Source organism: Mercenaria mercenaria, unplaced genomic scaffold (genome assembly GCF_021730395.1).
Source record: "Mercenaria mercenaria strain notata unplaced genomic scaffold, MADL_Memer_1 contig_750, whole genome shotgun sequence".
NCBI lineage: Eukaryota > Metazoa > Mollusca > Bivalvia > Venerida > Veneridae > Mercenaria > Mercenaria mercenaria.
This window is the reverse complement of record NW_026463649.1, coordinates 39165-53841: the sequence shown is the minus strand read 5'-3', so window position 1 is coordinate 53841 and position 14677 is coordinate 39165. Positions and strand designations below refer to the sequence as shown.

Sequence of the window (14677 nt, the reverse complement as noted above, 5' to 3'; positions counted from 1 at the left end):
ATTTGAACATATGGATTTGATTAAACTCCGCTGACAGACAAAACTATATGGTTTATTCCCAGAAACCTATTCGACTTTTGATATTTGGAAAGATAAAAAGCTAACATTTAAAATGGAAACTGCTAACAATGTCCACTTGTCAAAATAACATACACGTTTAAACCATTAAATTCCAACTGCTGTTCATTTTCACTGTAGCATCTTTGTATATACTAACCTATCGGAAGAAAAACAGCCTATTCCCAGCATCTGAATCTTTTTTTAACAATATCAGAATGTTTACAGTTCAGTCATTTAAAGACAAAGATCTTCTACATGCATGATAAGTAATCTTTGACGTGTACGTTACCCTCTGGGGAAAAATAACGTGTACGTTACCTCCTGAAAATTTACCGCACCCTTTGTCTTAGGATATCTTCAATATTCCAGAATAGTCATGTTAAATATTTGGTAAAGGAATTAGGACAATGACAAGCTTTATTCTAAATCTACATTCCAGCGAAAATTCACTCCAGAATTTGTGCTAGGTGCGTAACTGGTGAACAGACGTGTTCGTTACCAAACTATTTTTGCATCTTTCGAATCGGTTGGGCAAGGATTACGTAAGAACGGGAGGGAATTACATCAAGTTACATATATCCGCTGAAGGAGCTTTATAATGCGGGGCTTATGCACGTTATCTCGTTTGAAACAATTGCAGATCAAAAAAGTTACAGTGAAAAAAACATACCTGAAACGGGCTTATTTTTAACACTTTTGCGTGCACGTTATCCGATTTAGTCACGTGGTTTCCCCACCGTGAGAGGGTCAGCATATTGTTAGAGAAAGTATCGTTGCGAAATACTATTCAAATATTTAGCCCAATCAGAAACGCCTTCTATAACTAGAATAAATCAGAACGCATTTATATAGCACAGAGGTGCATAGATCTAAAATGAAAACAGCCATAGGTGATTCATTCGCGATTTATTATCCAGCGAACACTGTGTCTGTAGAGTGTTCATCTCAAACCTAATTTGTTGTGATTACATTGGGTCTTGTAGTCTATTATTACAGCTATCCAAAGACTTCGAGTGATAGATCCATCGTAAACTTGAGATCTCGAGATGTTAGAATGACCACGCATATTGGTTATAGTATTATGACAGTGCTATAGACGATATGATATATCAGCTGAGCATCGAGAAGCTTTAACAAGGATACGAAATAACCATAATATTAATTATGAAAAGTAAGTGTTGTCACTATTTCAACAAATGCCCCCGATTTAGGCCCAAGAATGCAACAGTTGTATGCGCAAATTATCACATATCATTTTGTGTCCTTGGCCATGCCCTAAGAGGCCTCAGTCACAAACGTAACACATCTCCTCAATATGGTTTATGGATGGAAGACTTACATCCCGAACAAGAATTTACCGGACGCACACGCACGGACGGACGGACAGTGCGGTTTTATATGTCCATCCTGGGGACAAAAGAAACTTACAAAATACCATTCGCGTAAAATTCTGACCAACTGTCTAGACACACATTAATGATCTCAGAAAGAGACTATAATCTTCCGAATATTTCCCAAATATGCACGGATTTTTCATGCAAAACAAAATGTCATGTCATAGTTGCTGACAATCTGACTAAAGTACTTGATCTTCCTAGAAGAATCTTAGTTATCTGTCAAACCAGAATTCTGATAACAGAAGGAAATAGTTTTTTTCTCAAAAAGATAGACACATCTCTTGATTGCTAAGTCGTACGTTGGAAATGCGTTATTTCCTTGATATTATTACTAAAGCGTATAACATAAAGATTTTATTTAACTGAAAAAAAGACAAGAGTCAATGCAGAATAATTAATATGTTGTTGCCAACGCAGCACTTTGTCTTTTAGGGAAAAGTCTGCCAATTTTTGTATATACTACATTACATAGTTTATTAATAGGTTTTAATAAAAATAAGAAAAGACGCCGCTTGATTTATGTCAATTTTGGTCAATTCGGAGTGTGTATCACTGTTTTTGACTCGCAAAGCCGAATTATAATATTCTTATTGTTTCCTTGAAGAAGGTACATAACTATAATATATCGCATTTTCCCAAAGTACAAAGTCATTGAATATGGCGGTGTTTCATCGTAAAAGATATATATTTTGGAACAATTTTTGCAGATATTTATTGTAGATAGTTAATATTTTGCTGGCATTTTATGTGTTTTGACAAATTCGTCAATTAGCAATGTATATAATATGTGACTAAAGAGTGCTACTCAATGTTCATATGCAATACATTTACGTGTAGTTTATTGCGGATACATAATAGATCTAGTGCTTTCAATGTTAGACTAGTGATTAACGGTATTTGTCCTTTATAGTGTTTATTAGATAGAGATATAGTGATATTCAATATAAGGTAATTTCTTATTTTGGTTAACAAATTGTGTGGACTAACTTGATTGAATAACGGATTCAAAATTTATATCAATTGATATTTACCAATTTACTAGTAGTGAATACAACACAGAATAGGTTTCCTGATTAAAGAGAATAAACTACTAATAAATTACTGACACTGAGTGTCCATTATTTATCTACTTCTTCTATTATTGTCTGTTAGCAATGGCGTTGCCCAAGATATATATTAGAAGCCATAGACACTTTTTCATCGCCTGTGCTATCGGATCGGATTGTTTTACTTGATACCCGTGTCTATATCCTGTTAGACAAAACAACCGATGGGCAGTAATCATATCAAACCCTATTGTTCCTATCGTTTCCAGTTCCTAATTTATTTTGTAATGAGCTTTATTTCTCCGTTTGTTCTGTTAATGCAACAAGGGTTTGTCATGAAATCTTAGATATGGGAGATGGATCGCAGTACCGCTTACAGAGATGTACTTTCAATTAATGTAGGACAGCTGAAGACTCTTTGAATTTTATCCGTAAGCACATAGACTTATTCCCGAGAGTTCAGTCAAAATACACTTTGAATTTTATCCGTAGGCACCTACACTTATTCCCGAGAGTTCAGTCTTAACTATTGTCTAGACCGGTTTGTCCGTCGCTAAGTTGTTTGACTTTTATGTTAATTAGTGCCAAGAGAATGGATTAAATCCATTAAACAATAACATTAAATCCATTAAACAAGAGACAACATGTCCCGACGAATTTTTAATGCAGAATATAATTTATAGATTTCCATATGCCTAAGAAAGATAATGATGTGATACACATGAAGAAAGAAACAGAGGTATTGACTTCGAACATATAGAATGTTGAATTCCATGACCGAACAGTTGCAATTTTATTGATGTTTAAAACTTAAAACTTTGATCTGCATTTCCAAAATTTGCAAAATTGAGACTTGGTTCATCATAGAAATAAGGCCAAGAAGACTCTTGAAAAAATGGAATCCTGAATTGTGAGTTCGGAGTTCGGTGTTTAGGGTCATGTGCGTGACACAAATTTACACAAAAGTTTTGCCAATGACTGAACTCAAAGATTGATCCATTCATGACATTGTTTCACAATTTAAACATATTAAGTCTTTTACGGCACATTTGTACGTTCATCTTTTGATGGAGAGAAGTACCACGAGTGGTCCTCCGGACATTATCTTATAACGGGCAGACATTTTAGTAGTAACTATGGAATCCCGGAATGCCAGCTGGATGGTTTCCTCACATGAAAAAGACTACGCCTTGAAGGAGCCTGAGGGGCCTCCGAGGCTGAGTGTTTTTTTTTTTTTTTTTTTTTTTTTTTATGAAATTCAATATTGTAACGACTAAGCCAGCATAATTTTAAGTCATGATCAGCTTATCCGAAGTTAGTAAACTATAATATTCGCACCTCGATTATGTTATAAGGCCGACCTCATGCCGATACCCGGTGTGGATCTAGAGATTAGCCTCTCCTGAATATATCTTTGTACTTATCATGCCTTCAGATATCAATCGGGCCATATTAGAGACGAAGAAACACTAATTAGTCACCTGCTGCCAAACGTAGATGTCATATCCGGGCTAAGACTAAATTTCTGCCGCACGCGCGATAATGTCATCCACTAGATGATGACTCTGCCAAGCATGGCACCCAATACCAATGTAGCCACGCCTCTGAGACTAAAAATAGCCTGCAGACCCTAGCACTGTCTTCAGTACCCGTTAGAGCTTGTGCTAGCCACTTCGTTTATTATTTGGCTTATAAATGCCAAAACACCCAATGGATGTATCTCCTGCTACCAAGAAGGTACAGTAACCACACAAGAATGCCTAGAATTTCTGGCAGGGTTTGTGAGTTTGGCAGAATTCCTTAAACCTATGAAAATATAATATAAATTCTTAACATAGTTACCAAATCCAAGACTAGATAGAACCTTATATCCTCTCACATATAATAAAGATCCACTACCTATATCTAGTACACCTAAGACCCTTTTACAAGTCCAGAATAGATATTTCCCATTTTAAAATATAATATAATCTACTACTACAGTCAGTCATTATCTAAACTTAACATAGATAGATTCCTTTCAACTACATATCCTTTCATCCATTCCATCAAGACCGTATAGGCAAGACATGACACTGTTTTTGTCAAGCCTTTCTTTACTCTTTGGAATTACTGGAACTACATCTAGATAAGGAACTTCTATTAGGCGCATACAAACAGGGGAACATTCCTGACCAGAGGTAGACGAGAACCAAACACCATTACTCAGATAAACCATATCCGATTATATTGTTTGTGAAATGACATAAATAAACAATTAAATCATTGTGTGTTAATTTTATTTCAGGTGTCCGTATTATCTACTCCTTGTATCTCCCTATTTTCCCCCTACGTGTGTTTGAGAAGAACCCTCGTTTGGATATTGAGGTGTGTGTGGGCCAGCAGACCCCGCGTACGTTTCAATATTATCCCATCTTTACCAGGTCGAAGTGGTAAGCGTATACATGTTTGGCCTGAACAACCATGAAAATACCGCTTAAGGTATTTCATAAATAAGATTGTAGTAATATTCCTGAAGGGTATAGAGAAGGAAACAGTTAAAAGATTAAGACCGAGGCCTGATATCGTCACATTAATACGTATTTCTTATGGTTGGGCCAAGTGGCCTCGTATTTACGCAGGAAACTCATCTTCAACCTTCGCCTAAATTTCATACAGAGAAACAGAATGACAAAGTTTCATGTAGATAATGTTAAAATGTGGTATTTCAATATCATTCTAAGATTTGACCCTACGGCTGAGTATTAAACACCCTCGACCCAGTTTCAATCCAATAAACATAGATTTAATGAGCTTTGAACATAAATTCTGACCATTTTGTTAATATAGAACATAAAGAAAATATGGCTTCTAAAATATTAACATGAATTTCTTTTTTTTTTGAAATTCTAACATAGCTGATGACCTAGTATCAGTTTTGTTTTTTTAGAAACATTCTGACCAAGTTGCATTGAAAACTGGTCATCATTGTGATCTCTAGAATGTTAACAACCTAACTGATGATGACGGTCAACGACGACAACGATCACAGGATGATCTTATATGAGCTATACCAGTTTTCCAGGATTCAGTATGAGAAATAATCTGCTCCTCGAAAGTAACTGCTGACCTCTCCGCATGAATTTGAGCTGGAGGACAAACGGTTTCAGACACATTGTTCTTATAAAATCGTTACGGATAGCATAACTTAAAAGTTTATGTTCAAGTGACCCGAAATTGTAATTACAAATTTCTTTGAATAACTCCCCTATCATGCTGATAATCAATCGCTATGTCCATCTGCATTTCATTTTATCGCGTGTACGCTCCCCCCCCTCCCCCCACCCTAAAAAAAACAACAAAAAAACGAGAAAACTAGACCAAGGTGGTATTTTAAATCACGATCATTTACTATTTCATAGCCAATACCTCAACTACTCTTACGTTACTATGCCATTCTTTTGTGAAACGTGCAGATAGCCTATGGTAGAGTGCCCACTTCGAATGCTGGAGGTTTTGGGTTCCTTTCCTGACCGAGTCATATATAAGAGGTGAAAATGCTATCAGTAGCTTTCCTCGCTTGGCGTTCAGCTTTTAGGGGATACTGTTCAGACTGATGTCAGTGTGTTACTGGGTGGGGTATCATGTCACAAATATACGGCGTGATATTCCAGTGAGACAAGCACATGACGAAGCGGGACATTGCGCTAACTACCTAAAGCAGTCATTGTCATTTGATAAATGACTGAAGAAACATTGAAAAGACGATTGATCTGATGCTTACTGAAAGATATTCAACCACTCGGGCTTACGCCCTCTTGGTTCAATTTCTGCGCAACTTAATTCTGAACCATGATAAATCAGACGACAAACAACTCGACGGCCTTCATTATCTGTTAAACATACTCTTACGCATTGACGTCACGTCAATATACTGCATTTGTGTCATACATGCGCAATAAAATATTGCTTCCCAGTTTCATTTGTTTCTTTTAAAAAAGAAATATAAAAATCATAATACATGATATAACAGAACTATATTTTGATATATCTCAACTATTTGTCACGTGTATAGCGTCTTCGTATCGTTAAGGTAAAACATGCTTCTGCTATACATTATTTCTTAAAACTCAAACTAGAATTGTCATAGCATTCACATTTACTTAATGTATCGATGACCCTCAGAACACAATTCTACATAAACAGAGCATTTAATTTAGCAGATATCTGAAATAGTTTCATGACACGATTTAGTTAAGTCAATTAGAGCAAACAGAATTAATTGTTTCCTAGAACTTTAAGGATGTTACCACGGATACTATCAGGCTACTTGTGAAGTCGCAAAAACAATTCGTCTAATCAATAATCCGATCATAAATTACAATGTCCTAAGTTAAATAAGTAACGATAAGAATGAAAAGATGAGTAAATTGAAATGTCTATTTTTTATATTAAAACTGGTATAAGTTGGTCAGATTAGCAGAATCATGAACATTGCTAACCCTTGAAGTAAAAGTAAAGCAATTCTACTGTTGTTTAAATCTTTTTTATCTAAGCATGTCAATTTAATGTCAAAAATACTGTTTTACCAAACAGTTAACATAACAATCCTTCAATATTCAACATATATCCCTTAAAATTAAATCTACCGAGGTTAAGCGTTTTTTCTTCTACAGCCTAGTTTTCATTCAAAACATTTCAGTCGGGCTTCGTTGAAAGAGCTGAAATGTTTATTAAATAGAATGAAGATATTTGCACAAAGGTCAATTTCATTTTTAATAAATCGTTTTTGGCTATATATATTGCCTGATATGCTTATATCAAGTCAGATTCATATGGTGCCATAAATGTAATAACGATTTAACAAACTAATATTATAAAGATTACCTGGGCGGTTGTTCATCTTCCTTGTTTTTCCTGCACAAATAAAAGAGAAAAACATGTTAGTCGTTCGTACTAATACATATTCAATATATAAAGTAGTAACAACTCAAATTAATCGGGATTAACCGATTATCATTAGTGTACTCTCTTTTATTAGTAAGACACAATGATAAGATAGAAAGTCAATGTGCTTTGGCAAATTTCGTTTTGAGTTGTGAACTATTTTATATTTAGCTATCGTTTGGAGCGTTATCACACATGGCACTTAGAAAATAAGAAACTGTCTCTATTATTTCGTTTTCGCCATATCAATACCAAATAAACACACTTAAAGCCCTAATGTGTTTTACAATTAATCAATCAAATTAATATTCGAAAATAATTAATTTCATTTACACCTTTAGACGCGTTTTGCAAACGTACAACGTAAAACAGCTAAATAACTGTTCACCGCTAAAACAAGCCTATTGTATTATAGAAAGACTTAAGTACAGTGTAGCGGCTGTTAAAAGTCCCCGGTATTATATATATTTTTATTTTCATGTCCTTTGGATTATTGGAAGCCTATCTTTTATTATACAGTGGAACCTCCCTAATCCGAACCCCTCTAATCAGAAAACCTCTCTAAACTAAACAAATTATTTTGTCTAATTTCTTCTTATTCATTTCTCCATTGCAAAAGAATCCTTGTAATCCAAAACCTCTCTACTCCGAAAGCCGAACAAACTTTTGAGATTTTTATATCTAATTACATTAAAATTTACCCTTCTAATCCGAACCTTATGATGTGAATCTTGCTAACTTTTGACATTTTTAAGTCTGTTTACAATTTTAACTATTACTCTTCATAAAGATGTCAACAATAATCCTCAAGACTGTTAATCAAATGTCATGTCAGAGTTTTGCTTTGTAGATGCATGCAATAAGCACAGGTCTGTAAAAAGCAAATACAATTAAGTAGTTTGTTTTAACAGAAATTTGCAAGACATTAGACTTACGTGCAATAAGTATTGCCAATGTAAAAGACCCTTATCAATTTGTTTATCATATACCTCACATATTTTTATGCAATTTGTTCAGTTTGCAAATTGATTCACTGAAAGTGGTACTAAAGCGGATCATTAAAATAACCGGACAAGTAAAATATTCACCTTTTTGCTACCTCCTGGGTATGTAGGAGTGGTGAAAGAAAATGTTTACAAGAGATATTGAAAAGTTTACATTACACTAAAGCAATCTACATGTTGTTTATAATTTAATTATCTTTTTATTCTATTCACAAAAGGATGAATCTACTCATCATGTGTAACAAATAGCATAATTTTACGTTCTAAAATAGAAACATTTCTAATCCGAAAACCTCTCTAATCCGAACTATTTTTCTGGTCCTAGCATGTTCGGATTAGAGAGGTTCCACTGTACTTATACAAGAATTCCGCTTTAGCCGGATCTAGAGGATTGGGTGTTAGGAGTGTTGCATTGTTTTCCTCACATGAAAGGACTTGAAAACCGAGTCTGAAATTGATTTGCTTGTTTCCACACAATATTTTCAAAAGATTTTAAGTCAGTCTGAGAATTCAGGTTAACGCATGTAAAATGTAACACATTCATATAATCAACGTTTATATCTACATGTCGTCTTTTACATTCCATTATATACACTTGATTTGATTAATGAACATAAATTTCTGTTTTTGAGTCTTTGGAATTTGGACATTGAAATTAAAAGGACGTGTTTTTTTTTAAGAGAGAGAGATATTAACGAATAGTAAAAGGAACACATGTTCTAAAGTCACAATATAATCACTGCTTGTTTCGCTTTATTTTATAACTTTACTTTGTTTCCCAAATTTTGACATTTCGGACAGTTTTTACTGCGCCACCTTTAGTGCAGCTGCCGGTCCGTTACTTATTGACTCTCTTTTTGACTGAGATATAAAACTGGATTTTCCGAGTGTTGTTGCTGCACAACCTTTAGCGCAGATGCCCTATTACCTCTTGAGACTCCTTTTGATTTAGATATAAAGTTTGAATAGTGCGAACGGTATCGGAAACTTTGCATCTATCGAAAAAAAAAACAACAACATGTTTTAGTGGATAAAAAACGAATCGATTGGTATAAGGAGAAAAAAATGCAGGAAAGCAACACTGACTTGGTTTAATGAGGGGTAATAAGATGTGAAAAACACCTCAAACAAATTGCAAAGTCGAAAGTCCTAACTCTATTGAAGATATATAGGAAACAGCAAGATGTATTACCACTAGTTTCTGCTTTCTACCATACAAACCTCCAGGCTATAAAGATGCCCACAACCGCAACTATGGCAGAAACCGTCCCCGATACTGAGCCAGCTATTGTTGCAACATAACTACCTGTAATAAAACAATTGACAGTGCAAATTGAATTGATGGCTTAATACCATTCTACTTAGGATTGCTTTTGTAAATCAAAAAAGCGATTTTAAGAATTTGTGAAACAAGATCTTGGCTATGCTTGAATTATAAAATAAAAAGAAAACAAAATTAGTCAAAGAATTTGTTCTACTGACGGATATATTTCAAACTGTATATAAATATCGATTTCAGTGTAGACGCTATCACTTTCAGCGATCGCACTATTGTATCACTTTGCCCGTGTCTAAGGTTTTGATGAAATTAGTGAAAGATCAATTTGTCGTTGGTGTATGTGTATTAGTTGGTGAAACACTCTTAAAAATCATGTTTTTGCCCATGGGTCATGTAACATCAAGTTGTAATAATGAAATGAAAGAACTGGCACGCAGAAATGAGCCGTTCTAATATTCCAAATTAAGGTAGTAGATGTGTAATAGAGTACCTCCTTTTTGAAGAGTATTCAATTCCTAACATAAACCCACATTTACTGCAACTCTCAGGGGTGCGTAGGTTCAAGCCCTACTGGGACCAAATTTCTTTGCTCTTATTTTCCGTTTTTTTCTGGTAAGTTTTTACTTCTTTCAACATCTATGATTGATTTTTTGTACAAAAATGGAAACAAATAATTTGATAAGCGATTTCTTGCTGTTCAAAGTGAACTTACTACTTAAACAGAAGGAATAGAGTTACACATCTTTAAAAATATTGAGTTACATTGGTAAAAGTTCTCTATTTTGCTTTCACTCTTTAGATTACATATTGTGGAAGAAATTAAGGTAGGTTTTACGTCTGCCCCTAGGTCTTTATTGAATGAAGTAAGCAAAATTCAAAACAGAAACACAGGATTCGACCTTATTTTTTCAATGTTGAAGTTAGAATTCTGTATCATTAAGTCCGTTTACTTGAGGAACCCTAGATAAAATGATACTCATATTTTTATTTTGTGTTTTATAATTGTTTACCAGTAGTTTGATGATTCTTTTATTAAAAATGAGTTCTCGGCAAACGTTTTGTATATTGGTCATCACTTTGAAATTTGTCTCTACTTGAGCTAGAGGAAATACCGTAAGTTATACAAAATTTTGAGAAAACGGCACGGTAAATGTTATTACAAAATTGCAAAGCAGTGCGAAAAACGGTCATCTTTAAGAATATACCAAACAAATGCTATTTTGTAAACATTGCTATTACACCTCTACTACCTTAAATGCAAACACAATTCACAGTGTCCCATCGCTGGTTTAAACATATTTTATTGCATATCAATATACATTATATCTACATCTCAAATACAAAACTTAACAATATTATACGCAAAAGGGTTAATCCCATCGCTAAAAATGGTGGGTATGGATAATTTTAATTTTTATGTTACAAAAGTAAAAAAAAAAAAATATAATAATCTCTCAATCATTATGCATCAACACAACTCAACAACATGTGCACCAACGGTCTGAAGGATTCTCCGACATATCACCAGAAAAATTACCTTGCGAAGAATTAATGGCCAGTTAAGGCCATTACGCGTGCGCAACGCTCCTTGCCTATAATGCCCATTATCCGAAGAAAACCATTCACCCAAATTGCTCACATGTCTTCATCGAAGTTAATATCTTCCATGAAAAAGTGATTATGTAGATTTTTGTACACCATCTATTTAAATCATTATTCATTTTGTGTAAGAACCTAGCCAGATCTTTATAGAAAGAGGCTACCAGTTTAACCGTGCAATCACCCTAAACATCGTAGTTGATAAGACAGAAGTGTTTGTAATAATTGTTATGATCATCCAATTGGCCTTTTGTTCCTAATTTTTTTTATAGGTTTCAGTGGTTACTTGCATTTGTTTGAGATCAAAACGGGAGCTGCTTGTCATCCAAAAAATATCTTCCGAGTCAACAAGCAATATATCCATCCTTATATCCATGTGATCATAAGAATGGCACACCTTATCACAAAGAAGCAGGCTGGTTATATCCATGACCCAATCCATGTTCTTGTGATAAAATTAGCACAAGTAGTAAATGGGTATTACTTGTCCATGTAATCAACCAAGATTGATGCACTTTCTGCATATGACGTAATATCGTCAAATGTCGATATTTTTCATACGGCCGAGAAACGCTTACAACATTATTACTGAAAACTCCACTAAACTATCCGCCTATCCTATTAATCCCACAAAACATTTCAACTCGCGGGGTCACTCTTGACATCCGAAGCTTACACCGACCGATATACATCCAACCCCCAGATAACAACAAAACTCCTCTTCAATTTGTGACAATGCGATATATTTACATTAAACTAACTGTCCCAAAAAAATCTTCTCCACTGTGACAAATCAAAATTGTTATCTGTAGACTATCCATATACGATATGCGAAACCACTCGGGAACCGCCATAGAAAATATGACAGTAATTCCTCCGATTTCCGAGCTATTCTTCTGAACTCCTACGAACTAAGAATAAATCCCCCGAATTCCGAGCAATTCCACCGACCTAGAGCAAACAGAAAGAACCCACCCGCCCGGACAGCCTGGTCATGCCACACAGCCGACCTCACCGATTCCCCATCAAATATCTATGAAGCCAAAGCTAAGAAAGAAAACAAAAGCAAAAACAAACAGCAACAGCCTTCAACATACCTCCTGCATAAGACATACACTTACACCTCAACAACTTCCGCATGTGTCCGTGTCTTGTTGTACACAGTGTATCCCTGAAACAAAGTACCCATAACCTCCCCCTTATCGAGAGAAACCAAGCAGAGACGTGTCGAAACACACTCAAAAATATACAGCAACATATCGTAACATACATTAAGGCAATAATACAAACACCATAGCAAACTCCGGATCTGGGGGGAACCACCCCCGTCAAAACCTCCAGCTATAAAATTCAGACAAACGTTAGAAGTTTTCAGTTGACATTTTAAGAATCAAAGCATATGGTAACATTACCTTGACTGGTGAAAACCATCGCAAAAAAAGTGCCCTGCTCGCACGTAATTATGCCACCGGTAAACGCTTACGTTGATACTCGGTGATTACCCTCTTAAAATACTCCCACGCTGTTTATATAGCAACGACGCGAATGTAAACATTTTCTCAATGCATATATCTAAAACATGGACATTCACAAAGAAAGTGGTGTAGATATTTTTTCCATACCATAAGCAAAAACATGTTGTTGTATTTTATTTTTGGGTTTAAGGTCGCAACGACACAACTATAGGAAATCTGTCGACTTTCCAGCTTTGATGGCGGAGGAAGACCCCAGGTGCCCCTCCGTGCATTATTTCATCACAAGCGGGCACCTGGATAGAACCACCGACTTTCCGTAAGCCGGCTGGATGGCTTCCTCACATGAAGAATTCAACGCCAAGTTTTAGGCCACATCGATGAGGGGCAAGTGATTTGAAGTCAGCGACCTTAACCTTTCGGGCACGGTGGCCCCCATAAGCAATAAAACTAAGCAAAACTGACTTGTATGTCTCACGATATTATATTTTATCAACAACATGGAACTACATTTTGGTCTACTTCACGTGTAGCACTTATCAGGCACTTCCTGTTTTGAGTAAACAAATGATAAATAACCAAAAGGCCGATGTTACGTGGTAAACTAACCCCCAGAGAATAATGATCCCCCGGTCATTATTTCATTTAGAATAATGACCCCTTTCTATAAAATACTGACACCCCCTATAAAATAATGACCCCCCCCATTTTATCTATAAAATATTGAACCCCCCCCCGCCACCTTACCTATTACTAACATATTTTTATCAATTCAAGCCACTGTCGTATTTCTATTGCTTATATTTGATGTTGTTGTTGTTTCTGCTGCTGCTGCCTCTACAGCTGACACAACAGCAATATATCTTAGAGGCCCCGCTAAGAAATAAACGTACATCTATTGAAAAATGAAATTTAAAAGGGTTTAGGGTTTTTACTTGAATTATCATTGTTGTACATAAAGAGAAGTATTACAATAATAGAAGATATACCTAGGTCGTTTCAAGGTTACTATAGAAATAGAGAGGACCGATATTTAGGCTGGTGGATAATTTGGTTTTGTTTACAAACAGTGTATTATCATCTTTTAATAGTCATCTGTAATGATTCTGGTCATGTTTTCTTGATAGCAATTGAGATTATCCTTTAGAAATAAAGGAAAAACCTCACCATACAATCTTTAGCGAGAGATTTGGCCTACAGAAAATGATTCAAACCACTTGTCACTTACACAGATTTTGCTTAAGTATTTGGTTGGAGTTGCCGAGTGGTTAAGGCCGTTGACTCCTAATCCAGCGGCCCGGGTTTGATTCCCGGGCGGGGAAGCTGGAAATTATGAAACACATGTTTCCCACTCAACCAGTGGAGTTCCGGTAAGCAACCCAGCGTTACTGGATTGAAACCCAGGCATCCTGGCCGCCTGAAAACTAGCCAATTCTGGCTATCTAAACGAGGGCGTTAAACTGAATATGAACAATATGGATATGAACAAATTTATAGAAAAAGGGGCCTTACCGTGATCTTTTTGTTTCCACAAACAGCAATTACATTAAGATTTTATAACGTTGAAACTTGTGTAACGTTGGATGACATTTAGGCTACTTCAGTGATGCACGCGATGCAAATATATGCTTCTACCGCATTTTGTAAAATATTTCACGGAAAGAGCCCCTAGTTTATTTCATAAATTAGTTCAGAATTTTCATAGCAAAAAGACGGCGTAAGTCGTTACTAAATTGAATCATTTTCCGTCGACCAAATCGTCCACCGAAGCTCGTATGGTGCTACTCTAAGATCAAAAGAATCGCGCACTTTTTTAGAACATATAACGCCCATCATAGTGACATTTTATGAAGTTTCCGATTGACAACACTGACTTATATCATTCTGTTTCCCT

The 14677-nt window shown here is 35.5% G+C and overlaps 1 protein-coding gene across 1 annotated transcript in view; it reads right to left on the bottom strand.

Moving 5' to 3' along the window:
- Positions 1-9626: 9626 nt before the first annotated feature.
- Positions 9627-14677, bottom strand: part of LOC128554791 (sushi, von Willebrand factor type A, EGF and pentraxin domain-containing protein 1-like) — a gene marked incomplete at its 5' end in the record, with an annotated part of 43575 nt that continues 38524 nt past the window's right edge. Inside the window, one exon of the mRNA XM_053536102.1 lies at positions 9627-9739. Within this exon, the coding sequence (XP_053392077.1) occupies positions 9642-9739 (98 nt within the window). The remainder of the gene's footprint in view (positions 9740-14677) is intronic.